This window comes from Symphodus melops (genome assembly GCF_947650265.1).
Source record: "Symphodus melops genome assembly, chromosome: 8".
NCBI lineage: Eukaryota > Metazoa > Chordata > Actinopteri > Labriformes > Labridae > Symphodus > Symphodus melops.
In genome coordinates, this window is record NC_136698.1 from 13,648,593 (window position 1) to 13,675,010 (window position 26,418).

The following is a 26,418-nucleotide window of genomic DNA, read 5'->3' on the forward strand; positions in this document are numbered from 1 at the left end:
AGCCTCACATAGGGGGACAGCTTCTTAGCAGAACATTACGCTTCTATGCAAGCAAAGTTATGAAGTATCCGGATTTGCAGGCCCATAATTATTCTGTTCTTTCCCTCTCCTTCACACCGTGCAGGCAGATTATTTTGTAAACAGACCAAGAACATAATCATCTAGAGAACAAATGTTTGCATATTAGGGTGTTGTGCCACCCCTGCAGGGCCAGTGTAAATCCATCAGTGCAGTGGAGAGGTCAAGTGAGTGCTTCAGCAGCCAAGGTGTGACACATGGTCACCACACTCCTCCATCAAGCTATACTGAGCAGTATGTGTGTCTATAAGTCAGCACACGTCTTGTGTGTATGTGTGAAGTGTGTTAGTGTTTGGTGTGTGTGCGCGTGTGTATGAGAGGTCGAGTCCTGTGCAAACCAGAAGCCATGATTCAGACAAATATCTGTCCACTCCAAACCCCAACCCAAACCAAGACGGACAGCGCTGTAGCTATTCTCAGAGCCACAGGCACATTACTCAGGCCTCGAGGTAGGAGGATAAGTCATCCTCTAAGGTCGCAGGGGGTGTTATGTCTCTCACTGAAAGTAGTTCAGAGAATGAAGGATGGAGCAGCACGGCTGAAACAAATGGCATATGTGCTCCTCATCCCAGATCTAGCAACCGGACAGAGTGGTAAGTCATGTTCCCGACTCCCAAACTAACATGGGGCATCAAAATGATAAAAAGCATCAACATCATGAAGGAATCCATAAAATAATCTCTCTCTGACTGGTCTGTCTGAAGCTTGACGTGGCAGAAAGAGAAAGATACCAGGCTATTATTCACTTATAGAGCAAACTCAGTGGCCTTAGACTTTGTGAGTTTAGTTTATGGAAATTGATAGTGACAGATTTGTTGACATGGCCCTTGAAAGTTTGGTACATTCATCAACTATTTAATTAAAAATGGTCAATGATAGATATCATTTTATAGCTCTGTTTTACATCCATGGTTCTAAAGTATTTTTTCTTATCTGATCAAAAAAGTAGTTTTGCAGCAACTACAAAAGTTCAGATTTTAATCAGGACAAGAGAGTTTAAGTTTATTTATTAATTTTTCCTGAAGTGGGCATGAACATGTCAACTAGAAAACCTGAAAACTCAAAGGTTGTATCTCTTAAAAAATGAAAATGCCAATCTCATGGTTGCTAATGTAAAATCAAAGAGTTCCACAAAGTTAGAAATGTATCATCTGGGGAATATGAACTTTTGGACAAAATGAAATGGCTATATATAACCTCAAAGATTTTGACCAAAGTGATGAACCAACCAACCAATTATAATCCCCAGAACACAAACAGAGACAGATCTAAACACTAACCAACAACATAAAACTTTATTTAATGTAACACTTGTTTTCTTTTCTGGACTGGGGTTCTTTCTTCTGTGGACGAAGCTTAGGTCGGTTGTGATGCAGGGAAGCAAGGTAGCCTGATCACATCCTGCGAAGTAGGCCTCAAGGGAGCCGATTAGAAAACGGTGATGCAATATTAATTGGTGATGGTGCGTGCCACAGAGTGCAGGGTTGTCCAGGGTTGGACTCCCAAAGGAAACGCTGTCAGGAGCTGAGAGAGACAGGCGGCATGAGTCCCTGACCTTGTCTGTCAGCTGGTGGAGGAGAGGAGGGCTGAGAGGAGACCCCCGGTCCCACTGACACTCAGATCAACACTTTGCCAGTCTATGGCAAGCCTGCTGGGACACATCTCCACATGAAGACAGACAGAGTGACACGGCGGGACGGACAGAAGGAATGAATGTGATCGTCATGGTTGGACATGAAAATAAAATAAATTAATATAAAAACATATAGTATCAAAATGATACATATATATATATATATATAATACATACACATACAGTACAGTGTACAGAGGAAGGTTAGATGTTTTCAGAAGTTATATCACATTCTGTTAAATTGTAACCTGTTACCAACAACACTGATAGCTAAACAAGAGAGTGCAAAGACAATGTGCTAAATTAAACAAGATTTTTTTTTTGAGGACATGGTGTCTGCTGGTACAGTAAGTTCGTATTTAAATCACGATATTATAAAATAGTCAATCATATACCTCCGTCCCTCCATTTAAAAATAAAAACAAGAAGAATTATTAAAATATTATTGACCAATTAAATAATTAAAAATATTTTTTTCTTTATACTCCACAGACGTGGACAGCAGCTGGCACCATGTGAGTGTGCGAGACTAACACTAAAAAGAAGGCAACAACCTCACAACAGCAAGTAAAGGAGGTTACAATGCACACATGCTTTTCTAAATACATGTGTTAAGTTTACTTTTGTGTATTCAGGGTGTGGTTACCTTTCACTTAATCACAAATGTACGCTGCGCACAGGTTTAGCATGTTAGCATGCTATGGTTAGGGGTATTACAATGTTTGAAGGCTGGAGCTACAAGAGCCCAACCCCTCTTTAATTTAAAGTTTAGAACAACCAGCCTACGTATGGACTTTACACTTTGGCTTATAAAGTTTATGATGTGAATGATGTCACTGACTTGAGGATAATATTTGCTTGGTGTTTATACTCAACATGCATGCGAGAGTGTGGACATGCGTGATCCTTTTAGGCATAGCTGAAAAAAACAAGGAAATCAAATAACATCTTTTACATGAGAAAAAAAAGGCACACACTTTTATGTGGGTCATTCACATAACCAAATAAGAGAGCAACATTTGTGACAGAGATCCTGACACCAAAAACATAACAGACACAGCCGTTCATAATGATTTCAGACATCTCCCTTTTCAGGGTGTGAAAACTGCATATCAGATAGAGAGGCTTGTTGCAGAAAGGGAGCGAACAAGGCAACACAAGCATATGGGCGAGAGCCTGGTGTCATCTCGGGACACACAAACACTGGACACATGTCAGCTTCAATTAACCCTCTCCCATCTGTCTGTCTCTTTTTCTCTCACTCTCACTCCCACTCTCACTTCCGCCACCAGGATCTCAACTAGGTCATGCAGAGCAGTAAATCCCCACATACTGGGTGGAGCATTAAAAAAAAGCAAGAAACATTAGAACTGAACAAAGACAAGAGACTTTATTTTTCCTTTTTGTGTCACACTAAATGCAATTCATTTTTTTTTTTTTTTTTATCTGCTTAAACCATTTCCTGTCAAAAACAAGATCGGCTGTATTAAATTATCAATGATATGGAGTTCAATAATTCAGGTGACCCAGCAGTGTGTTATATACTGATAGTGTTATGAAGGTCCTGACACACTGGAGAGTGTCCCTCAGGAGAGCTTTGTCTAGGTTTCTGTCCTCTGGAGTCAGCGAAAAACTCACAACTGCTTCCAAAAGGTTAACAGTTTATTACGGCATGTCAGTAGTTGTAGAGATGGGAAACTAGTGATTTTATTTGCAGCAACATATTAGCAATAAAGCTGCACAGACACCGATGCATAAGAGTGGATATGGGCCCCAAATACTGCTTTTCAGGCAACGTCAAACCAAAGATAAGCAATCAGATGAGGTATCAAGAAACAAAAAAATCTAATTGCCACCACGTACAGAATGTACAACACTATTCTCAGGAGAATTTAAGAGATATTAAAGCAGCTGAGATAGGGATGATGAAGGAGGACATACAAACTTATTTCCCTGACTTGTTTGTCTTTTTACATATGAGCAAATGTAGAGGTAGGATACTGTAGCATGAGTGGCACACCTCCTCCCATCCTCAAGTGAAGAAAATGTTGATGAGCGTGCCAGAGACAGAGTGAAACGTCATGCTGTAACGCTATTTCCTTGAGTCTAAAAAATGAGGCTGTGGTTGCGCTCTGGTGCTGGCAGTTACATCTGAAAGAGTGCATCCATCTTTCGCTCCCCTGTCATACAGATACGCGTTTTCCCTCCACACACATACACACACGCATGTAAAAAAACATATAAACGGGAATTATATGTCACAGCTACTCCACCTCCCCTCCTCACTCGTCTTTTCATCCACCCTAACACCTTGTGTCGGATCCCTTCCTCTACTTCTCCCTCCGCCTGTCGTCCCCTCTTACTTCCCCTCTTCACCCCCACATCTGAGATCAACACCTAGCTGTGTGCAGGTGCAAGGCTGCTGGCAAACTGTCAGCTTGACTCTCTGTTACTTAAAGAGACAGACAGAAACACACACACACACACACACACACACACACACACACACACACACACACACACACACACACACACACGGCTAGGCTTTGACATAGGCACTTCCCACTCTGTGAATTGGTCTCCACACAGCGAGCTAGATCACACTCTCACTTTCAACACATAAAGGAAGGCTAACAGTGAATGTGCTAAAGGTTGGAAAACACTGTCTGTAGACAAACAGAAATAACACGGGTAAAAATGTGGAAAGATTCTCTTTGGGCAAAACATAAAAAAACCCTTTGTAGTTGACTGTTCGACTCTTTTTATGCTTCAGCCGATCAATTATCCTCAGCAGCAGGCAGTGAAGCAATCTGAAACATGCCAACTGCTGTGTGACAGCCTGCGAGGGGATATCCCTTTACATATGACATCACTTCAAAATGAACAACGACTGATTACATACTCTTTTGAATTTACAACAACAAATGCAGGCACAAACGATCAAAAAAATGGAAGCAGAGCTTTTGGCTGACGATGCAACAGGACGTTACAGAAGACACGAACACAAACACTTCAGAAGTGTTCTGAAGTTCTGATTTAAAAAAAAGAAAGCTATTTTGCAAAGCAGCTTATAAGATAAGATGAAGCAAAAAAGCTAACCCGAGTTTGTTTTAACGTCAATAAGGACTCACTGAATTTCCTTCAGGATGATGTTCTTTCCCTTCGGTGGCTAATGACTTCCATTTTGTAAATCTTATGTCTATCAAATACAGTATACAAGATCAAATTACAACAATGTAGTGCTGTAAGAATTGCGAAACTCAGAAGAGTAAGAAAGAACTATGTGCTTTTGTAAATATTAAGAAAATTTTAAATAATCCTACAGGGCAGTGTTTTGTTCATTACAGTGTTTTTATTCCGTATATATTTTATACTATACCTCTTGATGTTTTACAAGTAATACAGAGTTTTTAAAGTAATGAATCTTTTTTGCATCGCTTAAATATTTCTATAATGTCAGCTTGCTTCAGGCACTGACTGATAAATCATATTGTGGTTCAGAAAAGAAGATCATACAGACACAAAGAGAATGACCCATCTGCGCGATGACGAGAAAAGACTACACAGAAAAGATTTATCCGGATTAATATCAACTTCACTGATTGAAAATTAAACCACCAAAGATTAAAGATAAGATGATATGATGTTAATGTACTGACTGGAAATGTGATTAAGTGTAATAAACGATTATGCCTGCAAGTCAACACACACACACACACACACACACACACACACACACACACACACACACACACACACACACACACACACACACACACACACACACACACACACACAGACCATTCGGTGACCTCTAGAGCTGTGAACATGTAGCTGGTGCCAGTCTGCATGGCCCAGGGTCATGTGACAACTCTAAACAAGACTCTCATTATCAACAGGCCATTAAAGATGCCCTGCTGGCATATGAGTGTGTGTGCGTATGTGTGTGTGTGTGCGTGTGTGTGTGTGTGTGTGTGTGTGTGTGTGTGTGTGACGATGTGGGACAAATACTTTGCTACATTTACTCAGTATATGAATGTAGGTTTGAATTCAGAGCACAGAAAAGAATATTTTGCTCACAGCCCCCAAAATAATGGATCCAGGGACTGGGGAGCCCGACTGTACCTGGAAATGGTAAAGGTTGCGTGCATCACAAAGTGAAAAACACTGTGAAGTTGTTTAATCATGTTTTTCTTAGATACGGCTCTATTAATCACTTTCAAACAATTAAATTAAGAAGCTAACGTTGTTGTATATAGTGAGAAATAGCCAAACCCTTTATTATGTCTTCAGTAGAAAGTAACACAAACCCCTCAACAATTATATTTTGCTTGTTTCGTGCCCTCTCCCATTTTCCCCTTTTATCCTTTACACATTATTTCCTTATTAATAAGCTAATTTGAATATTTTGACTTTTGCTTTTTGTTGTATTGCATGAATTAGGACTGAATGACAAAATAAGAGTTCTTTTCTAAGTAGTAAAACTTAAGAAATATTTGTTAAATATCTCATTTTTGAAAACAATCTCTAGGACATAAGGGTGCAGCTGAGTTTTAGAAAATGTAAAATAATGATGAATGGAAGTTGTATTTTATTGTGAAACAAATAACTCGACTTTTTTTGGATCATTTAAGGATGCTCAATTAGCACATAACTGACACAACTTTCTGACTAAAGAAAATAATAATCTGCTACATTTGAAAGCGATTGCAATGTGACAATGAACCAATGTTTTTTTTTACATTGTTTTCCAGTGCATGAAGTTCAGAAGGGACTAAAAAGTTTTCGAAGTGGAAAGGTTTATCTTAATGGATTACAGGCACATGTGCAGACCTGTGCATGTGACTGAGTTTGTCTGAGTTAAAAGAGACAAGTGCATAGTTTATTGTGTGTGTGTGTGTGTGTTTGTTGTTTGTACATGTCAGTGCTGCCAGGCTTTGCTAGAAAAGCTTTAATTTATCACACCTAATTAATTATACTCCAACACCGAGGAGAGTTTTCCTTGTCGCTCAATCGGCTCCCCACTCTGCCTCCTACCGCCAGGCGACAGGAGGAGAAACCCAGATAAACTCTGTGAGCCTCAAACGCGCAGCTTTTTTTTTTTTTGAAGTCTTGCTCTCTTCTCAGACTGATTGGCCATGCCTGTTTAGCCAGCTCCACATTACCATTTAAATAAAGCGGCCTGCTAAATGACCATTGGTGTAACATAAAAAGAGAAATTAAATTGTTTTGTTGTCTCACGGCACTTTATTCTTTTCTTTTCCTCGCTCAAGCTCCTCATCATTTTTAATATGTTCAGTCTGTGGGAAGGGTTGATAAAAAGCGTGCAGAGGAATCCAGACGCAAAATGAACTATTCATCTTTGATTACAAGCTAATCTGATCTCTTTAATGGAGAACAATAACTCACCGAGCTGAGCAGACATGAAACAGCTCAGGTATGTTAATTTCCTGAAGAGAATTGATTATTTTAAAGCTAAATAAACAACAAACGAAAAAAATTGCATGAGAACCACCGGGCATTAATAACAGCTTCAAAACAGACCGGGATAAATTCAAAGAATTGAACTGCAATGTGAAAGTAGAACAGACAATTAAAAAGGCCTTTCGGGGCCTCAACTGTTTGTAAAAATGATCTTAAGCTCCAGAAGTTATGAGCTGTGTGCAACGTCCACAAAGAGAAAGTAGCAGAAAATCTGTAAGAAAGTGTGAAAATTCTGAGATTTCAGAGGTGTGAGATGCATTGTTTCAAAATGCATGCTCTCCCTCTTTTGAGTTATATCTCAATTTGAATATAAATTCCTAAATGTGTGATTATAAATCAGTGTCAGACCAACGTACAGTTTGCCTTGGGTAGAAAAAAAAAAGAAGCCAAAATTTGTATACAGTGATGATACTTTCCCTCTAAGTTCTGCCAATATCTGAGGATCTATGGACGTTACCTTAATGTAGTCACATTTAACACACTGCTGACATCCCCCCCCCCCCCGTCATTAAAGAGGTACATTGATTGTATCGGACACAGATTGATTGTCCTTGAAATCATCTTTCAAGAGCAAAATTGCTTAGCTTGTAACAACCTTATTTATAGCATTAAATTATCATTAAAATACTATTAGGGCAATTAGTTGATTTCCATTTTAAACAACACGTCTATGTTGAGTGAGGGATGCAGAGGGAGAGTGACAAAGAGGTGGAAGAAGGAGGGGAAAGGAGAGAAGTTCAAGTTACAAGAGGAGACTAAGGAAGAAAGATGAGAGGAGAGGAGAGAAGAAGAGAGGGTATGTGAGGGGAGGAGAGGTGAGTCAGGAAGAGAGAGGAGGGAGATGAATATTTAGCAGCTGTAGTGATTAGGGTGCTGGTGCAGAGTGGCACTGTGACACTGACAATGGCTGCCATTGGTGCCCCCTGCCATGGTGATTTACTAGAACCTGCTTCGTTTGGGCCATAATTAGCTTAAATGTTCAGAGAATGAAAAATTCATCATCGCTTTGAATCCGGTTAATTGGGAGAGCCTTCTGCATTAATAGAGGCCATTTGAAAGATCTGTGCTTCAGTCAGTGTGTGTCCATGTGCACATACACAGGTATGTCTGCATGCATTTCAAAGCAGAGTTTTCCATCCTATTACCGGAGGGGCTGATGGATTCCAAACGTTATCCATTTTTACCGTTGAGCCACCCTCATAAGCTTCTTAAGAATGATAAGGACATCTGAATAATGCCAGCAGCAGAAGAACATTTAACTTCCAAGACCTACCAGCATGGTTTATCATACATACAGCAAAGTGACAATGCAGTGACATGAGGCTCGATGGATATGGGTGGGCATACATAATGGTATGTAAGGAGCGTAGGAAGAAACGCTTATGCCAGTTTGAGGGGTGAACCATCCATGACTTTAAGAGTGAGTAAAAAATGAAAAAAAAAAAAAGGCAGAGTTATCAAACAAAAATACTTTTTCACCCTGTCATCCTTGTGCATTTGAGCTGAATGTCTTGTATTCTTCACTTCCTGCTGATGATGAATGATGAAGCTGGGTGTTTTTTTTTAATGTGGCACACAGAGCAGCAGAGGTTAATCTCAGCAGGGCTGGTGTTCTGTCCTGCTACAAGCAGTTAAACTAAAGTCTGGGCCAGGTTTCTACGATGGTGTAAAGCAGTGAAAGGACTGGAGAGACAGAAAAAGCTGTAAACAGAGAGCTAAGAGTTGAGTTAAGACTTTGAGTTGGTAGCCATGTGCTATTTAGTTTAGTTCAGCCTGGGTGCTTGTGCTATATGGAGCGTGTTTCACATTGAGTGATAAAACATACCACTGTTTCTATTCTGTGAACTCAAAAACAAAACGTGTTGCACAGCGGTAACATTATGCCCTCAGTACACCCAATCTGCAATTCTGCTTGCAGGAGGCACCGAAGGCTGTTATGTTTTCACATCTAAAACAGCAACAATCTCATAAAGAAAGGCATTAAAACCTTCTATTATATGGCACTGTTGTGTGCGCCGTGTCAGCATGACAAGCAAAAAATGGTCAAGAGGAATCAGACAATGTTCCAGGAAGCTCTATAAAAGCACAAACAGGACTGTATTCATTAGGTTGTGTGTGTGTGTGTGACATAAATACAATATGTTTCCCTCTATACTGCAGTGTGCAGAGGATACACTGTTTATGCGACAGAGCTCATCCCAGTCTGGACCTCAGCTCAGCCCAGCCCAGCCCAGCTTGACCCAGCCGAGACTAATCCATCATCACCACTACCGAATCATCGCCCTGCCAATAAAGCCAGGCAGCAATACATTACAAGCATGTGGCAGGCTTTAGCGATAATGACATTGAGAAGTCCCCTTGGGCTGCAGGAAAAGCCTGGGCGCATGACACACTTGCTTACAGAGGCAGTAATATATGGAAATGCATCAGAGTGCCAGACTGGGGGGGGGGGGGGGGGGGGGGGGGGGGGGAAGTAGAGCTTAGTGTATTCATTCAGGAAAGATGGAGGAATCAGTCTTCACAGTGACCACTTCCTTTTAAATGTAGACTCAACCAAATCTAGCCTTCAACGCTGGAGCTCATTTTAGATTCAAGCCTCTGCAAACAAGATGTCTTATAAGCAATCTGATATGTCAACACCCCATTTCTGTCTTATCCAAGTCTCATGCAGCTGAGTTGATACTGCAGTATGGTTTGGACATGGGACATGTTAGATTCAGCGCTGCCAATCATCTGCATACAGAGGCAGGCCAGTTAACAAATACACTACAGTGTGAGCTGTCGGTCTCTGTTTTCTTGTGGCTGACATTGAGAACAATGTGCCAGTTGATCCACTGCAGACACACAAATGCATTTCTAAACATGAAAGACCTGAAACACAAATCTACATTCAAAGCTAGGGATGTAACATAGAAAGGAACTGATCTACAGTATAGGGTGACAGAAGTCGACTACTGAGCCTTCGAGGGTGGTAAGCTGGCATCAGATGTGGCATTTATAGGCAGAGAGCTCACACAGCTACATTTGTCTGTGTATAAGTGTGGATGAGCTATCAGAAAAGTAACACCATAGCTCTGTCTGCTTGGAAACCTGTCAGTCTTCCCTGTGTCAAACAAGAGTGGGGGATGTTTTAAAAGTACATTTGTACCACTGTATGGGAGAGTCCAAATCTCATTTAAATCTTTGCATTTAAATTAAAAGTTTAACTAGTCACTGTGTGCAGACAAATTTAAATTAGTCTCAGGTCATTAAGGTTTGCTGAAGCTTAATCAGCACACATGGCCATCAATTTGAAAAAGGAAATACTCTCTTGACTTTAGTTAAATTGAATTCCAGTGTGAAAAATAACACTTTAGCTTGGCTAGCGCTCCAAGCTACTGACCAGATTTCACCCTGATTTGATGGTTTTAAAATATACAGATTGAGGTGAAAATAGTTGTTTTTGGATATGATTTTACATCACGCTCAGAGACCCCTGCAACTTTGGAAAAAATGTTATTAACATTGAACAGTGGGGCATTGACACATAGTTTATTTTTTATTTTTATAACAACAGGAAATTGGATAAGGAGTTTTACAGTTTGCCAAATTTCCCCTTGAAGTCTTGAGTTAGTACGATTAAAAACAAGGTTTTTTTCACCCTCTTGAGGAGAGTAGGATGACATGACATCGTTATCCAGGGACAGGGTGGCTATTTGGAGGTCTGAGAGGACTCCCGAACAACCAACCCATTCCAGGTCATAAAGTTTCTGTCAGTTTCTGATGTCAGTAGTTGCTGTTGGGAGGGTCCTTAGCCGGCCGTTGCACAAGGCGGTCTGGCCCAGTGTAGACAACCGCATGGAGCGGAGAGGAAGAGCCAAATACTGTATATACTGAGGGGGGATACATGTGAGCCCTCTCAATTTGGAGGGATCCCTGTTTGTGCTTGACATCCCATTGGCTCATCATGACCGACTGAGGAGCAAGGACACAACAGATTCACTCTAAATGTTTCAATATGTACACAGAAATATATGATACACTGTATATGATAATATATAAAATAGGCCTACATAAGCTTATTGACCAACTCAAAAAATCAGTCCAAAAAATAAATGCATTTTGAAGCATTATGACACAGATGTGATCAGACAATTTTTTAGATGATTGGTGAAGTGGCCAATGCAAAAACTTGTGTGGTCTCACAACAACATCGACCTTACGGTCGGACAACTCAGTCATTGTACAGTCCGATATGATAATAATTATGATGGTAATTGTTTAGCTATCAAGGCCTGTGTCCCTTTTAGTGGTATTGAGGGACAGCGTGGAGTCAGGTGTGATGAGGAGCAGGAGGAAAACAGAGCAGAAAATCGGCAAAAAAATCACTGGCAGGTGCATGTGAAGGGCACGTTTTACTTTTATTTGACAATAATAGATAGTGATTGGCGAGATAAACTGTCTGAACTTTTAAATCCAATATTGTAAAGTTAAATCTGGGACATCATTGGCAGTATAAAAAAACATGTTTAAAAGGTTATTAAAAAGCCATAGGAGACATTTCTAGAGTGGTCTAATAATATAGGGATACAGTTGCAAAATGAGTCTCATCTCATTTGTTTCATCGTAATACAGGAGGCAGGAGACACAAAAAAGAACACAAGGGGTTTGTGCTGATAGAATAAAAGTCTGGATTTATTTCTTTTTTTTATCTACACATTAAACAGGTGTTCCTGAATGCAGCAAGAGAAAACACAGAACAGGATGCTAAGCGTCAAAGAGTTTGCTCGCATAGCAGAGGTGTGGCCGGTTTAGCAAAGACATAAACACTCTCTATCCCATATACTTATAACATCTTCTGTAAATGTACAGATGCCTCTGAGAGGCTAAAGTAGGGTGAGGGAGTTAACTGCAGTTCTGTTCACATTATCATACTAACTGGAAATACTCCATACAGTAATAACCCTGTCTTTCCCTAATGCAATGCAGTTATAACTGTTACAAACATTTCCAAGCAGCCCCGTATAGTTCAGTTTAATTCAGCTTTGTGAGTATGAAAACATTGTTATATTTCTGTACTGATTTGTCATGTCGCCATTGTCCACTTCAACTTAATCTCAAGGCTTTCTAGATACATTCAAAGGTTTGAACGCTTCCCGGTTATCTCCTCCTAGTTGGCCCTTCACCCAACAGTGATGTGGTGCCAGGTGATTACAACTCAACACCTGCATAGGTTTTCAATTACACACAAAACTCTCTGGGTCAACTCCCTGGACCAGAGCAAAGCTTAAAATTGAACCATTATGTAACAGTCCAACGAATGGCTTAAGTGCTTCCATGAAACCAACCGCTGTATATTTGAACACACACACCGCTCACAGTAAAGAGGAGCTCCCCAGCACATAACATGTTCACTGACATGGTCAGAGTAAAACAAATACATACATACTAACAACTTAAGCTACTTCCAACATTTTGGTTCAGTAAATATTCCATTGGTGTCACTGTGTAGGGAGAAAATAAAATGCACTGTATCATTAGGCCTGATTAGGACTCAGTGTGCTGTACAAAACCGAGCTCAAAATAAGTCAATCCTTAACAAATTGCTACTGTAATGACAATGTACTACATCGACATGAGGATTATATTTAAACAGTGGAGGGAAAAGATATACATCAGTAAATCCCAGATTAAAGAGGTAACCAGATTGAATCAATCATGCCAATACTGACATGTGGAAGAGCCCATAACAGTCCTCATAAATGAAGATTCAGTGATCAACATTTAATTTTTACAGAGTAGTTTCGATAATAATGCAAGTATTACCATCATTTCCCGATACTGATGCCGGTATTGGCCCTTACACCAACACTAATACCAATCAGCCCTCAAAAATCGACTGCTTCAGGTAAATGATCATGTTACAGCAACACAAATAAGACCATGATCCTAGAAGAGAGGGTAATCTTAGTCCAAGCTGATCAAATCTCAATAATCAGGGTTTTTCTCCCATCAGTATTGTGAGTACTTCTTTCATATCTTTAGTATCAGAACTGTATCAGCTGATATCAGAATCTGTATCCAAATAGAAAAATGGTATTGGAACATCTCTGAAGTCTTGACACATTTCATCACTTGCACATTGCCAAGGTCATATTTAGTTGACCCTATTTTTCAATTATAAACAGGACTACCAATGGAAATCTGCTTCTCTTCAAAAAAAACAAAAAAAACCCAAACAAAACAGAACTAAACAAACCATGGTTTTGCTGAGAAACTCATCTACTGTAACAACACAGCCCAGTCCAACTGAGATTTCCTATTTGACAATCTGGCATGCAACCAGTGAACAGTGTTATCCTTGATATTTATTGGTCTGAGTTTGATATAATAACCATGTACTATTTATAGTGAAACCTGATCTAACCAGTAAAAATGCATATTTCTGAGAATACACTGCAACAATGTAATATCGGTAGACAACAGGTGCTAGAAGCAGATGCATCCATTGAAAATCAGCAAGTTCTGAGGTACTTGTGAAAATCACAGCTGAGGATATAATAACTATCTACAATATTTGGATGGATAGCATATAGTCGATACAGTAATAGCAGGTTTATCGTTGAGCGAAACATTTTGGCTTACAATTTGATTAGCTGAGGGGATAGTGGCGGTTGACACTCCTGAATAAAACATAGCTGTATGAGGATAAAAACATAGAAAAACAGCACCATTTGAGGTCCGAAAGACAGATCAGCTTTTGAACTGTTTGCTGGTAGCACCGTCAACCAGTAAAAATCTCAGAATGCAATACAGAGACAGAACACAACCACTGATAAACTGCACGACATAGCAAAGAGCGAAGATATATATTCAGAGACGACCCCTCACACTGACACCTCTTTAGAGCAGCATTTTTAAGCAGGTAATAAAACTGATTTCTCCTAAGAATGATATCGTGTACTGAGGTGTTTTACAAGTTTTATATGCTGTACATGTTGAGAGTAACCAGGTATAACTTTCCTATATTTTTTTTTTCAATACACACACATAGTTTACAGTCACTGACAAACAAACACCAGAGTAACAATGAGGTAGGACGGTGAAGTTAGATGAAGTAGAACCGGTCTGTGGATTGTATACAAAGTTACTGATACCTTAAGAAAAATATAGGCCCAACAAAGTGTACTCCAGTTTTTTTCTCAGTTGAAGTAAGTTTGACATTGTATCTGAGGCTCAGAGTTTTTTGTTTTGTGTACATTTAGTTGTGAAAACTGCGGGTTGAAACCATTTATCTTGTTCCACTCAGTGAAGTTCGAGCTGATCGCTTTATCCAAAATCAAAGTGTCAAAAAGCAACATAAAGCTCCTGCACTTCTGAAACTTTGACAGGTTTTCACAACATAAGCCAAAACAGCAAGCTAGCAAAAGGATTTGCTTTTATCTTGATACATTTGCATTTTTAAATCCTGTCTATATAAATGTCGGGGGAGAGAGGAATAAAAGGTGGCACAGGAAGAGGGTCACAGAGTCAGAGAGGTTAGTTTCCTTATAATCGCTACTTCAGTGTGAGAGTACTGGAAGGTCCGGTGTGGTGTTGCAGAGCCAAACTAGCCTATATCGTCCTGTAATGGCTCTAAAATGCAGCTAAAACCCAATCCGCTCTTCTGCAAGTGACTTTGGACATTTGACGATTGGCCTTGCAACACAGATTAAGCCAAATGTGGGTTAAAAACATACAGTTCACCATACAGCTTTTCATCCACTAAATATGGTTTCAGTTAAAGGATTAGGCTTAATCGCACTCCAGGAAACCAGCCTTATGAAATAAGTTAACATATCTGATGATGTACTAGATCTGTTAATGCTCTACCTCAAAGCATGATTTTAACCACACACCCTTTTGGCATCGAACAACAAAGAAACAAACACAAACACAACACACAACAATGTGTCAGAATTTCAGCACGGTTGCTTTGCACAGCAGAAATCTTTTCTTTCACATGTATTTTCAATACATGCTAGCACACATTGACCTCACATGTTGCTCTGTACAACAAACACAAAAACAAATCTTGAACTGAAAAAGGGATTTCTTAGGAACCAAAAATATGAATAATATGTCACCATTTTAAGTGACTTAAGATCCGCTAAGCTCTATCACCTTGGCAATTGCCAATTTTGTGCAAACCCTGCTGATTCCTTATTCAGCACCCGCTCTTCTTTAGCTTGATCTCAGCCTTCAATACTTTGGCTTATAATTACCACTCGCTCGTAAAAATACACATCATTTCTATATAAGTCATAACAATACACAACCAGCATCTTCACACATTAAGTTAAAGCACATATTCCAGTCAGCTTGCACATTTCATAGATACATATCTTTAGAATGATTTATGTTTTGGCTCACAGGCCAAGAAGAGTTTTTATACTTAAGACTGTAAAGTCTTACATTGTTCAGAAAGCCATAATGGCCAAACTTATCCATCCAAATTAGTAGTATTACTACTGCCATTTTTTGTTTGGTGTATTGAATCTAAACTCTTTGTAGGATTGGCAGGTCAGGGGTCTATCTGACAGACCAAATAAAATCCATAACATTTTCTCGTTATAAAACAACAATAAAATCAAAGTTTTCTAAGGTGCTTCATATTAACACAATTATTTTTTAGGCCTTATTCTGTATAGACATTTGAAAAAGGACGTATACCACAAATACATTTCTTTAAGATTGAAGAATTGCCAAGAACTTTAAAGTGCATTCAATGTCAAGAATTTGTGTCAATCTAATCTACTGCGTCTCAATGTCTACAGTATAACAGTTCCAAGATAAAGATGTTCATATAACTGTGGCAGATCATAACAAGGTAGATTCTAAGGTGAGGTTTATCATATATCACATGTGGTGAATGTGGTATAAAACATGGGCTTTTTCAAATCTGAAGTTAATAAGCTTTGTTTCTTCTATTCCAAGATATCACTTTGGCTATCAAAGAGAGATAGTTTGTCTTGTCTTTTTTGTAGATTCTACTTCTCTACATTTGGATACAACATCAAGCTTAAAGCCAACGATTCATAAGAAAAAAAGTACATAAAAGAAGTTGTCAGGTAACACAGAATTACAACATCAATTAGATCAACCAAAATTCAACCAGAACCTTTAAAACGGTAACATGAAAAAGTGAAATACTGTATGTGTTTGGTGTAAAAATAAAAAAAAAAGACGTTTTTTATATACACTAAAATATCTCCAGAACAAAAGGTAGCTTAACAAAAGGCTTATCTGAACTTCTGAAATAAAGAAAAACTGACAGACAAAATAAAAGTGGAGAGAAATAAACCAACCGAAACACAAGAATCTATATCTGAAGAGGAGAGGCTTGATGGGCAGCTCTGCAGCAGATTCACAGTTAGCCACAGATAGGTCACAGTTGAGATTTTTAATCTGCAGCATTTAGTTCCAGCCTGCAGACAGCCGCACCAACCATTTGGATCAAAACAATAAACAACTTGAGAGAGAAAAAAAAAAAGTACATACAAGAAAGAGAGAGAGAGAGAGAGGACCTCTTCAAAGTTCTGATGGCATAGCTTAGAAGACATTGTCACTGAAGCGATTCTACTTTGTTCCCCAGTGGCTGTCTTTAAAAAAAAAGGGGGGGGGTTATTATGGGGTTCAGCATGCCCAGAAGTGTGCCAGACATCATTGAGTGTCAGACAGCTTTACCCACAGCAAACACTACTTCCACAACTGGGTGGCCTGAACCAGTCAACACGTGTACTCATTCTCAACCCCACATCATCTTAACACAGGAGGAGGGGTTGGCGAGTAGCTTGGCCCACCGTAACTCGATGGAGTGAATCACACAGCAAAAAGTACCTGACCACCTCTTTTACACCCACAGCAAAGTGCATGTGAAGCTTTGTTGCTTCAACTTCCTGTACATTTTACAATCACAGCCCACTAGAAAACCCAGAGGCATTTAAGCTCCTGGTGATTGCCAAATCCATATAAGGCCTTTCTAGGCATGGACATGCCTGTAGTTAGTACTAATTCAACAGTCAAACTGCCTGAAGGTGACTCGTTTGATTAAGAGTAACACAGGTATATCCCATTAAAAGTTTTCTTGAACCTAAAGGGCAACTTACGAAAATAAATATAAATACCACTCTTAAGACTCTACATTGGAGTCAAAGATCCAATTTCACCTCTCTTCTTAAAAGAATGGTATGTTGTGATTGAGCTACAATTTAGGGGGAGAATTAATGTCTTGGAGCATCTCTGTTGCAAAAGGAATATGGCTATAACAAATTAAGACTTGTGCATTTGACACCCTGATGCCCCATTCTACGCATTAAGTACCTAGTGTAAAGTCTCACTATTTATAGGGTAGTCACCGAAATATCCAACCCTTCACACAATTCAGATCTAATTCAAGCTATCAGCATCATTGTCTTTATAGCGTCAGAAGATCGTATCCATGGAATTTACCTTACTTTTTAAAAGTTTAAGGACTCAAAATGATGTTCTGACACAGAACAATAAAATCAATTTCACAATTACATCTAATCTCTCCTTTGACACATATGCACACACGTCAATAAACAATGTCTCCGTACCAATACCACTTCTAAAGCTTATAAAAACACTCATATCAGCTCATACCAATTCAGTTAAGTGGTGGGGTAAAGCTGTCTGTCACCTTCTGAAGAAACTGAACACTGGGGGCTCTGTTAGGTGAGAGGCTGGAAAAGGGCCCATTTGTTTCAACATTTCAACTAAAAATGAATCAAATGAGTCAACAGAAAAAAAAAAAAACAATCTGCTCCTGGAACTTTGACGAACATCCTCCAATCACTCATATCAAGTCCCCTCAGTATCCTGGGCAGAAGGCGCTGGCGTGACAACAGCTGACCACTACATGCCATCGTAGGTGAAGTTCTCCATCTTGACTGTCTGCCTGATGAGCAGCTTGGACTCCCGCCGCTCCTCATTCTTGATGGACTTGTTGATGTCCATGATCTTTTCACAAATGTATTTGTTTACTTTGGACAATCTCTGCGTGATCTCTGCACTGTCGGCTGTCTCTTGAGACACTCTGTCGTAGAGACACTCTGGGGAAGGAGCGAGTGTGAGCAGTCAGACTACATTAGATCTACATCTCATAATAAATATCATTCAATGACTGGAGGCCTGAATAAACACAACAGTACATTTTCAGTGCCTGATGTTTGCCAACTTGTCTCAGCTTACAAAGACTCGTCAGGACAGAGAAGCATCTTTTCAAGTTTATCTTACCTCTTACTATTTTCAGTTTGCTTGGCGACAATGGAGGTTTAGGCAGCGCATCTTTTTTCTTTTTGGTGGCTACTCCAGTGACACTACGGTTCTTGAGAGTTTCTGTGCCCCAGATCATGACAGCCAGGTTCTTTGTGAACTTGGAGTCTCCCTGGGTCCGCTGCAGCTGGTGCCACTTCTCCTCCTCCACCCAGATTCCTCCACCTAGGTGTACCTTCAGAAAAGGACCAAGGCGGAACAGATATCCTTTTAAAAAAAACTCATGTACATTCTATAGGTGAAAGAATAAGTTGCATTTGCTGTCTTCTGCACATGGGATGTTGTAAAATGACTTAGGTAAGTGGACGTTACATCAACAGAACTTCCAAACAAGAACAATCCAACTAGAGAAGAAATAGTCAACTGAAACGCTTGATTATTCTGAGAGCATCACGCAGAAAACAACAGATTTACACGTATCGTAACCTCAATATTAATCCCAAGGTGATGTCGCTGATTACCCACTCCCATGGGACACTTGTGTTTAATGCTCTGGGATCCTTATCGGGTGTCATTTATCAGCAATGTCCCATGCTTCTAAATTTAAATAGACAAGGCGGGTCATTGCTTTTAAAAAGAAGAACACAGATGAGCCGGATCCTGCTTAGACCAAATTACAAATCCCAAGAAGCACCACTTTCACCACCAAGGATACATAAACAAGCTCAGGCCACTGGCTGCTTGTGGCCTGGATTACCTCCACTATGAACTTAGCCCAGAGCTTTCTACACACTGCCGCTGCACGTTGCATAAGCCTGAACCAATCACTCCAAGCCGATTGCAGGCCTAGGCAGACTGCCCTGGTCTTCTAGGTGAGCTAATGCAGCGGGGGGGCATGTGCAAGTCCCTTTCCCTTCTCTACTCTCTTATCACTGTAAAGTCTTTAGGCCAGCATCCAAAAGGCTTTTCCCTGTGCAGCTAATGTGCTTTAGGCCTCCAGCCAGCAGACAAGCTTTTTTACTGCCCCCAAGTTAGACAAGATTGTTTTCATCCTCCCTCTCTGTGTCTTCGTTTATCTCTCTCTCCCTCCACCTCTCTTCCTTTTTTTACAACCTCTACCCCACTCTGTCTCCCTCACAAGGGCTAACCTGTCAGTCACTTTAAATTCCTCTCGTGCAAATAATTAATAAGGGGTCCCTGATGTAGGAGAGTTCTAATTTGCAAGTGTTCTTCACGCTTGAAGTGGTTGAGGCCCAAGAGCTTGTAGTACCAATTCCCCCCCTGTCATCAGAGACAGGACGCTGGTTGAGTTACAGCGGTGGTTGGTGGGGGGTGGTGGGTGGTGGGTGGGGGGGACCCAAACAGGCCAATAAACACTGATGAAGCTGGCTGTGCTTGCAGGAACAATAATAATCTTCTCAACCTTGTTTACCTGCTAGGGTAGGGCAGCCAGGGGGAAACGACTACGACGGCATGTTCCCAGGTTTGTGGGTTTTAAAGAGATATACAGCATTCCCTGTTCTGATTCCTATGGTCACCCCCAAGGCAGAGAGCCAGAGAAACAGGAGAGGGAATCAAAGAATCAGGAGGAAGAGAGGGCTTGTGTAGGGGTGATCTTTAAGAGAAGGTTTAAAACCTCAGTTTGGAACATCATTGAACATCTGATTATATGTTACAGTGATATTAATTTATTTAGTTTTATAACAAACAACCTTTTCATGGTCGCCATGAAAAGCACAGACCTATTTTACTGCTGGCAAACCCAAACTTGGGTTGGAAACCGAAGGGTCGCTGGTTCAAGTCCTGATGCAGACCAAAATGTGGAAGCTGGTCTGGTGGCTGGAGAGATCCCAGACCACTTTTTAAGCACTGCCGAAGTGCCCTTGTGCAAGGAACCAAACCCCCACCAGCTCAGGGGGCTATCAGTGGGGGCGCTCTGACATCTGCATCATGCATGTCCCCAGGTGTGCATGTGTATGATTCAGGCCTGTGTGTGAGAGAAGCATGTCTCTAAAGAACCAGAATTTCCCCTCTGGATTAATAAAGTAAATGATTAATGATGATTAATAAATGTCTTGAGGTACTGTCTTATATTATTATTATTATTATTATGTTTTTACCTTAAAGGTCACATATTGTGCACAATACAAATAACTATATTTTTCTAAAACTAATATGTGTCCCTTGCCCTTCTATAAAACTTTTCTTTCAATCATTTGCCGGCTCCACTTTTCAGAGTATGTGTGCCGTTTGGGGATTTTCCCTTCATGACATCACAAAGGGCAGTAACCCATTTCCACAGGTTGGTCACATTCCCACAGCTAGGTGTTTGTTCTGTCCTCTGAGACCGCCTTCTCGCTGTAAATTTTCGATTTGGTGCAAGAGAGTCTGAGCCACCCGAGCCCTTGAAGTCAAACACACCTTACTTGAATTTGAATCTATAAATACAGAAACAGTCTGTTCTGAGCAGCGCTGAAATAGAGGGATTCACGGGCATGATCAAATACAGGATCAGAGTGGATTTCTGGCAAGAAACTTCACAGACGTGTTTTAGTGGCCTCTTCTTTAAACTGGTTGGAAAGGAGGGCAATATGGTGACAATGGAGCTTTAAAGAATTAACATAACAAATGTCTATACAAATAAATCTATGTAAAGGAAACAGACAGCAAATAGACCTCATGGAAGATGTGTAGCAGATAAAAAGGCATATGATTAGACGAGACAAGACAAAACAGAAGACTTGAAAATGTGGCATTCACGTTTCATGGGGGGAGATTCCGAGAAGTTAACAACTTGAAGAGTCTCTCTTACCTTCCCATCGTTGCAGGTGTATACTGTTCTGGGCGAGGGTGAGTAGCTGGAACTGGTGTTGGCTTCTTCTCTGCATGCATCCTGGACCTCAACAATGGGTTCAACCACTTCAGCCTTGATTGTCTGAGTTCCATTGTCATGCATAGGCTCTGGAAATACAAACGAGAAATGTAGCATCACTGCATTCAAAGAAACAAAGCTACATGTGTGCGTTTGTTGTCATCTTCACAGAACAAAGGAGAATGACAATGGAACAAATAAAAACTAAAGGAACACTTTAAAAAGTTAGCAGTTGAACTCAAATCCAAACTCAAATTGTATCAAATGGCCTATTTGCTATTAGTTTCCTGCTTTTTACTATTGGATCAGTGCCCCTCGGCTTTCTGCTTGCTTCCTGCCTCGGACCAATGCTCTCCAGTGTCTTGAGAGAGGTGCTTATTTTGGCCAAGTAACTAAGCAGGCTTGGTGGCCAGCCATGCTAAGCTCCAGTGTAGCTGAAGAGTTGTAATAACGGTCATTGCACTCCATCCCATCCCGAACACACCACAGGGTGCTTTAATCTATCCATTAGCTGGTCTCGCCAGTAGCCAGGCGAATCTGTCCGGATGTACAAGTGAGGCTGAGGTTAACACCAGCATCTGGCAAGCCTTGAGTTTGTACACTACTGCACTTACACTACTTTAAAGCACACTAACAACTACAGTGTCTTTTATTTCACTTGTTGTATTGGATACATGTCTGATTCTTGAAACATTCACTCCAGCTGTCAAGTACATATCAAACTTTTTTCTCCCATTATTTACACATTTTCTTAGAGCGCTTTCTCTGGTCAGAATTTATTTTGGGGATTGTTTACTTTCGGAAATCTATAAAAAGCTGTTTTCTGCTTTTTTTTTTTTTTTTTTTTTAACTCTGAGTAAAAAGTTATTTTTTTTAACACTTTTTTTCCCTTCTCTCTGTCAAAATCAATTCTTAGACAGAACAAAGGAGAACAGAACTAATGGTGACCTTCTGTTTTAAGGAAGGTCACTTTAATCATTGGTCCAGTCTGGCACCAGCAGACACCAATGAAACTGCAGCACCCAGACTTAAACTTGATCTATCTGAGCTCCACTTGTAACTTCATCTTTGAGTCTTGGCTTTATTAGAAAGACACTTAATGCATGTGGATTTCTACCCTTAATAGATAACGTCTGAATTTTTTTTTTTTAATTGTTCAAGGGCCTCGATCTCAAAACATTTTCCCTAATATGTATTATTTTCCTTTTTCATCGTGTTAAGCGGTAAAAACCCTCTATACTTGGCATTAATCCCTCTTCTTAAAAAAGAAAGAGATGATTGACACAAACTTACAGTAAACAGTAGTATCCAAACTGATATTCTCACTTAATATTAACAGTTTGGGGAATCTAAAGTACAGTTTCAGAGAGTAGTGTTGTTCAGAAGAGAATTATTAGATTTTTGTTGAGTGTTTTTCTTCCAACTGGTTAACAGCATTTAAGACTACAGGTACACTTTTTTTTTGTCAAAGACAGCACATGTTTGTATGCATGTTTCTGCTCCCTCACCACTGCCAAGTCTCATGAGAAGTACATCTTGCAGCCTCCTGTTGAAGTCCCTCAGTTCTTTGACTTCTGTCAGCAAGCTGCCATATTCCTTCAGCTTCTTGGCCTGCTGCACCAGCTGCCGACGGGTTCTCTCCAGCTCCTGCTGCAGTCTCCTCATCTCCTCCTCCTGTTGTCTATAGCTGTGAACCAGCTCCTCGTACAGGACTCTAGGAACCACGGCTGCAGCTACACCAGACACACAATCCGTGTCCACCTCTAAATGCTGTTGTTGCTGCTGGTGATGGTGTTGCTGATGCTCTGCCTCCATGTCTTCATCTTCGTCATCTGCATCCTCTCCCTCTTCCAGTCGGTCCTCATCCAAATCCTCTTCGCCCTCCATACAGGAGCTGGCTGCATTCCTCTCTAGGCGAGCCACTACTGCTGCCAGGCTCTTGGAGGAGTTTGAAATGGGTCGTCCATGGTCCTGAGATAGGGCCTAAAAAAGACGGGAACTGTCAAACTAGGTAACACAAGGTCCATGAAAATAATACCAATATCAAGATGTTTGAGGAATAAGACGTGAATAAAAGGTCACCATGGTTATGGAGGTGGGCCTGAAAAAATAATTCACAAATCTCGTAAATCATAAATAAATTGCATTTGTGACAATTTATGACTCTTTACAACAAGGTAGAACTGATGTAAATAACAACAACACACTGATCTAAAAATGACATGAAGAACAGACTGTAAACAGTTTGTTTTGACCATGTGGATCTCAGTGGTAACTGGGTAGAGTGGAGTCACAGAGTTCTTTGATGAGCCGCTCAGAGGATTTGTCTGTGAAAGGGCAGCTGTCCAGAGTGCTGAATTTGTGTTAATCCAGCATATGGTAAAAATAGCGTGGGGGATTTTGGATGTCAGCCAAGTTTATGAAAATGTGACATTGTATCATCAATAGATTTATCTTCATGTAAGACTGTTGAAGCATATGTATCAACAGTACAGATACTTGTTGATATGATCTTTGTTATTATTAATTACAACTCATTGTTTGATTATGTTCGGAGTTCTCCCTGACGCGACTAATGATTGTCACTATGTCATTTAAGAGGAACACATTTTGATCTTATTTTGTAATAAGAAATTACAGAAAGTAATTTGTCGACCCAATTTGTTCTGAATGCATCATTGAACTGTTATTTAATCAAGTCAATGGGCACCATTTATGCATTATCAAGTGGTGATGTCACTGTCCCAACACATGGTGATATAGGAAGTAAGAGCACAACTTTACGTGGAAGAGAAATGTTCAAAATTGTTGCCTTTAAATGAACACATTTGCTGTCTCATTAAGGTGAGCCTACCTTTTTATGTCTGAGTGGTATTCTCTCCTCCCCAAAACTGTTCTCTATAGAGTTTCCTGTATTCTTCATGGACATCTTGGGAATTTTCATCTTCTTTTGCATTATACTGTCTTCAAACTCCTCTACTGTATCTGTGAAGTGCAAAAAGAAAAGTGGGCAAAAACTCGTGAAATTGTCCAGAAAAGTCGGATGGGTTTTCAGACAATGTGAAATCACCTACATGTTTTTCATCCATTTGTCCAATCCGGGCGGATGGGGTTTTGTCTCTCCATTGTGTCAGATGAAAACTTATTTTAGCATCCTTAGCTTGGAACTATTTTGTTTAGCTTTACAGCGGACTGAAGAACAACACGTCCTCGCTACACTGCGCTTCAACATCACTGCGGTTATGAAGGTGTCAGATCGCACAGATCTTGCAGACCAGACAGCTCAGGTCCAGGGATTAGTGAATTGCCGAGTTAAATATCTAGCATCAAACCAGACGGTCGAGCAAATCGCACACTTCAGATCATTAATATGATGCGTTGTTACGAAATGACGTTTGACATGTTGCAGACTGAGAGGCTACTAAATGTTGTCTGCATTAATGTATGAGAGACACTGCAGCACGCATCCCGTCTACGACACCAAACCTTCAGATAATCAAGCTAACCGCAAACCGACCGACGCTGTCCAGCTAACGTCTTATAACCACTACAAAACGATAACATTTCATCCACAGGTTGTCACATGTGTTCACTGTGTGATGACAAGCTTTACGTCTGCACGCAGTACACTGGCATGTCAGAGCTAACATGCTAACGCGGAATAAATACACACCGAGCTAGAGAGCGTTAGCTTCATGTTGTAAACAACCTTTGAGACTGGCTAACCATACATGCCACGTATTTAGCTTGACAACCAGCGCTACCCCTTAGTAAGAAGATACTTTACTCTTGAACCGGATAGTCGGGATGTATAAGCATGAAAAGCATCGATATTAAGGTATGGCTGCATACGAAACTTATCTTAGCATATCTAACTAGCATGTGTAGCTACGTTGTTGTGGCTATCAGAGTCAGATTGCAGCTGATCACGTCTTGACAGATCGGACAAAAGGGGACCTGCTTTGACACATTTCAGAGTTTCGCGCACATCGTCGGTACTTAGTCAGACAAAGAAAAAGCAGCTTTTAAAAGACGAAAGGTAATATGTTAATAGGACAACTTACCTGCAAGGGCAAGGATCTGTGCTTCGCACGGCTGGCCTGCGCTGCCATTCTCTTCAGTTCTGTGAACCAGATACACCTTCTGATTATCAAAATCTGTTTTGTGCAGAGGACTGAAATCTTCCACATTTGAAACGGGTAACGCGTAGCACATATCGTCTTCAAAGAATCTAACAAAAGCATACATTATTTACTTCTCTTTGGTCCTGCACTTTGGATATGGTTGACAGTTTTTTTTCCTCACAAAGTATTAAAAAAATATACACATAAGGGGGGTTGGGGATGGTGTCTGCGCTCGGCTACTCTTGCCTGGTCCACATCACCAGGGAAGATCATCAAGGCATAAGTAATAGACATGACATTAACTTACTCAGATGAAGAAACGTTCGACATATAACTGTTTTGATATATTTGTGGTCAAAATGCCAAGTTTCCATGGCACTTGTAATGTAATTAAAACATTGTAAAGGGCTTTACAAAAAATATTTAAACTTTATTAAAGTACAGGTTTTTTTAAAGAACACAAAATATTAAAAAAAACACTTTTTGCAAATATTTCTTTGGCAATAAAAGCATTTCAGTCGTCCTCTTTTTTCCCCATATGACTATACACTTTTTACTCCTAAAATGTCTAGAATAAATAGTTTCTATTAAGTACAATGAACAAAGACACCAGGATGATTGCCTGCCTGTTTAGATTTCATTGGTGTATTCTTTTCCTTTTCCCCTTATAGCACAACAGAAAGATTTAGGGCCAGCTAAAAGAAATGAACTCTTTGTTATTGTAAGACAGCCAGGTGGTTATACAACAGGATGGATTTATCTCAGTTGTTACTCTAATGGAGAGCACCACAGTCGATAAATGACACTAACAATTTTGTTCTGCTTCGGCTGCCGTAATTGAAAAGTAACTGATGCAGAACTATATAGAGCTCTTTTTCTTCTCTGATATTTCGTTTCATAGTTTCAGGCATTTAGTTAGTTATGATTATGCATGTTTCAAATGCCAGCTTCCCCGTGATGTTTGTTCACTG

At 40.1% G+C, this 26,418-nt stretch overlaps 2 protein-coding genes across 4 annotated transcripts in view; both read right to left on the bottom strand.

The window, feature by feature from the left end:
• Positions 1-26,418, bottom strand: part of agbl4 (AGBL carboxypeptidase 4) — a 252,937-nt gene that overhangs the window by 38,180 nt on the left and 188,339 nt on the right. The window lies entirely within an intron of this gene.
• On the bottom strand, positions 11,869-25,723 carry bend5 (BEN domain containing 5). 3 transcript variants are annotated; one of them, XM_079350594.1, is made up of 7 exons: positions 25,570-25,720; positions 25,388-25,446; positions 24,178-24,308; positions 22,832-23,306; positions 21,264-21,412; positions 18,473-18,686; positions 11,869-18,288 (listed from the first exon to the last, which is right to left on the bottom strand). In XM_079350594.1, exons 3-7 carry the CDS (start codon positions 24,277-24,279, stop codon positions 18,092-18,094), a joined length of 1,137 nt encoding a protein of 378 aa, XP_079206720.1. In that variant the 5' UTR covers positions 24,280-24,308; positions 25,388-25,446; positions 25,570-25,720; the 3' UTR covers positions 11,869-18,091. The 3 variants fall into 3 exon arrangements, with proteins under 3 accessions (XP_079206720.1, XP_079206719.1, XP_079206721.1); XM_079350593.1 differs by having other exon boundaries at positions 25,388-25,723; XM_079350595.1 differs by lacking the exons at positions 25,388-25,446; positions 25,570-25,720 and adding an exon at positions 24,398-25,366.